A 3,990-nucleotide genomic window follows, 5' to 3' on the forward strand; every position below is an offset into this window, starting at 1 on the left:
TAAATAATTAAATACTTTTAAATATTTTATAATAATAACATTTTATTAAAATACTTTTTAAAATTATAAATAACACTGTACCTTTTAGTATACATTTTTAAGCATAACAAAAATATTTGTATTATATCTTAGTGATTACAAATATAATTTTAAAAAAAATATCTGTTTTTGAATAAAATAAAATAATAACCTTCAATCTTGAACAGTATAGTAATAACAAATCTATTCATATAATATATTTTCATCAAAATTGTATGTTGTAAAACCTTGTGAGCTTTCAGATGTACCGTATGTTGAAGTTGATGCATTTGAAGGTGACATTTGTATGGAGTTTTCATTTGGTTGATTAAAATATCCTTGAGCTGTAAAATTTCTTGTTGGTTGTGCAGCATATTTTTCTTCAGCTTCAGCCACCAATGCTAATGTTTTCATTTTTACTTCGTTGATACCTTTAGTAAGTAACTTCTTCACAGTCATGGCCAAACTTTTGAAAAATAAATCTATATCATCACCCTCATTCATTTTTCTATTTAAAATTGTCTCATTTTGAGACTGGATAGCTGCTATTAACTTTTTTTGTTCTTCATTTCTTGTTGCAAGGAGGACTACCAACTTGTCCTGCTTCGATCTTATACGTTGTGGACTATCTTTGGTTTTTTCGGTTTCTTCTGTTATTCCTCCGTCAAACTCATCCCCTATTCCTCTGTCAAGTTCTCCTTCTTCATGTAGTACTGTTGCACTTTCAGTTACACTTATATTAGAAGAAGAACTAAATACAAAAAAATATATACAAATATATACAATTTATTAAGTATTGTATTAAAATGTATAAAAGCCTAATTAGTAATCACCTTCGTTCGTGTTGAACTTTATCTAGAAAAGATACGTGTGCTGCCAAAGGCCACTTTTTTTTTAGCGATCTTTCAGAACCCGTACCCAATTTTCTTTTATTACGATTGTAAGAATCTCTGATATTTTTCCAACGCTTTTTGCAATCTTCGACTATACAATTTTAATATACAATAATTATTCGTTTTATATTGTACAGGAATAACCAAAATAATACAAAAAACATACACCATGTATAAAACAAACATATAATAATTTTAAACTATGTAATACGTTTTCTTTATCAGCTGCCATTAACACTCGAGTCGGCCGATCACAATAAAATATAAATATACGAGTACATATTGGTATAATAATAGAAAATGGTTAATAACATAACTATAAATAAATGTGGATAAATTTACGCCACTGTGTTTATCACATCTCATCACCAGTCAAAATAGTGAATTGTCAATGTATTTATATATTTGTCGACACCGGCGACCAGGGCAATGTTATACATGTTTGACAACCCGTCGTGGCGTTGAACGTGTTAAACATAATTATTATTAAATATATTGTATAAAATTATATAATTAATATCATATAAAAATATAAATATTATCATTATTAAGTATAAATTGTTTATTGTATTTGTTGTACACAGATTGTAAATAGGTAGTCGTTATTCTTATTTAAATAAAAAAAAATATTAACTACTTACCAGACTTTCCAATTTTTTGGGAAATTTCTTTCCATTTTGCATCTTTAACTATTAAATTAAAATATTGCATGTGTGAACAGTCATAAAGCTCTGGATATTTACGCACGGATTCAATAAAAAGTTCATCTTCTTGTGATGTAAATGCTATAGCCGACATATTGACCGGGAGAACGAATCGTCGACGCGTCGCGCTACACTGCTCTCGTCGCGGTATTGTCGCGGGTCGCGACGGCAAATTATCTGTCGCGCGTTGCAGTCGCGGGTAGGACACCAGTCAATGGGAAACGCGAATAATCGATAGAGCGCGACCGGTCGCGCATTGGACACCGTACCTTTACAGTCGACAGTGTCGATTGACGACTGCGTCGTCGCTACAGCTTATAAGATAAGATATTTCATTGAACTCATAAATAGCACTGACAACACTTCTAGATAAAACAAATCGAAATTACCGATAATACAGCGCACGTCAAAATAATGTACTTGTAAGGTGTAACTTTAAAATTTAAAAATGAATCAAATTGTACTATTTTGATACTAAGCTAATTTTTATTATTTTTAGATCGAGGTTTATATCAAAAACATTTTTAAAAAAATGGTGTTAAGTCGAATCCGACACATTGTTCATGTGCGCCTACTGGGACGGATTTTGAGAACCTCTGAGCGCCCGTCAAGGTTGTCGACCTAGGACCGGCGATATCCCAGATATCATCTGTGGTCCAGCGTTTGAACTGCTCCCGGCGAACCCGACCCAGAAATCCACGGTGCTGAGAGAAGCTAAGGAAGTCTTCAGATTGTGCTACGGAATGGCGGAGCGCATCTTGTCAGCGATGAGCTCGGTAGGCCGCAGACGCAAGAGACGTTCCTCCGGACCCTGGCGTCTGAAGATCAACATAGTTAAGTCTATTTTACTGTATAAAAAGGCAAATTAGGGAGAATAGAGTCTCCCATAATGTACCTATATACTGATGTACTAAGATTCATACTACCAAGTGAGTGGGAGACTAGCCCACTACTGCTAGTTGATTGTGTTATTGACTGCTCAATAAACGATGGGGGCAGGAGAGGAAGTATTAGCAACATGGTTCCTTCTCCGTTCTTCCATACCATGAGGAAAAACAAAAAGGTATTTGTACATACGTAATTGATGAACAAAAATAGAATTATAATGATTCTTGGTATTATTATTATTATTATAGTTACAGAATATGCAACATGTGTGCTACTATCTAGAAATATGCAATTAATATTCATTTTCATTCCAATATCCAAAAATATGCAAAAAAAATTCATACAATTTACAAATTACGAGACGCTGACAGTTATGATCAAATTTATTAGTAGTATATCCTTTATAATAACACCTATAGCATAAATACCGTAAGGGCAACCTCTGGCGGTCGTGGGATTCTTTCAAAGTTTCTTCAACTCTGCCAGTGGTTATTTTATGCTACGTAATTGGATACCGCTTTCTCCGTCGTATATTTTTTTGCATTTTTTTATACAATTATTTATGTTTGTTAGTAAATTTTTTGAAATTCAAAACATAATGTTTCATACATTATTCCATACGTGTAACTCCAGAAACATTATTCGTAAGTAGATGAAAATTATGTAAAAAATAACTCAAATTTTTTTATCGACATAAAGTTTAACATCCAGTCATCACCAGCTAATTTGGTTTCATTATTGAAACGATGAGGAATATTATTTTGATGAGAAAAATCATAAACCAACCTCTGACATTGATATTTTGTTAAACCAAAGGAACGTTTATCGATATCTGTTATATAATTTTTAAGTTGTTCTAATTGCTCATCAGAAAAGGTATTTCTGAATCTTCCACCATGTATGGGATAATTCTATAATTTATATAAGTAGGTAGATATAAATACATTTTTAAATTAAAATAGTTATAAATTTACCACAGGATTTTTTTTCAAGTATCTCCCAAGTTTTGGTTCAGGTGTGCCAAAACGTTTAGCAGATTTATTGCCCGATGGATGACTATCAGAATGATAGTCTTCAATTGCATTTAATAATTGATGCTTATCCCACGATGTTTCAGTTTTTCTTTTGTATACCCTCGGCATGGTGTCTACAATATAATAAATAGTTGATACTTAAATAACAGGTAGGTAAGTAATTTATATCAACTTATTTATAAGTTAAGGAAAAATGTTATTAAGTGTAAATATTACTCATTGAGGTAAATTGACGATCGTCATCTTACCCGAGTCAATTTAGCCCAACTAATAATATTTTACCAAACATAATATTTTTTTTAATTCAAACAAATCAAATATACTATATATTTACATAAAAATTAACCTCACCAATTTATCTTTTATATCAACATAAATGAATTACAAATTTGACTTACCGTTATTGAAAAAAACTTTATGCCGAGCGGCGTAAAATTAAAAGTTTGAAGTATG

At 31.6% G+C, this 3,990-nt stretch overlaps 1 protein-coding gene across 1 annotated transcript; it reads right to left on the reverse strand.

The window, feature by feature from the left end:
- Positions 1 to 222: 222 nt before the first annotated feature.
- Positions 223 to 1,709, reverse strand: LOC111040489. The gene is made up of 3 exons (XM_022324420.1): positions 1,553 to 1,709; positions 852 to 1,002; positions 223 to 769 (listed from the first exon to the last, which is right to left on the reverse strand). The coding sequence occupies exons 1-3, from the start codon at positions 1,707 to 1,709 to the stop codon at positions 223 to 225; spliced, it is 855 nt and encodes a 284-aa protein (XP_022180112.1).
- Between the last annotated feature and the right edge of the window lie 2,281 nt (positions 1,710 to 3,990).

The sequence above is a fragment of the Myzus persicae genome, unplaced genomic scaffold, assembly GCF_001856785.1.
Source record: "Myzus persicae strain clone G006 unplaced genomic scaffold, MPER_G0061.0, whole genome shotgun sequence".
In the NCBI taxonomy this organism is placed as follows: Eukaryota; Metazoa; Arthropoda; class Insecta; order Hemiptera; family Aphididae; genus Myzus; species Myzus persicae.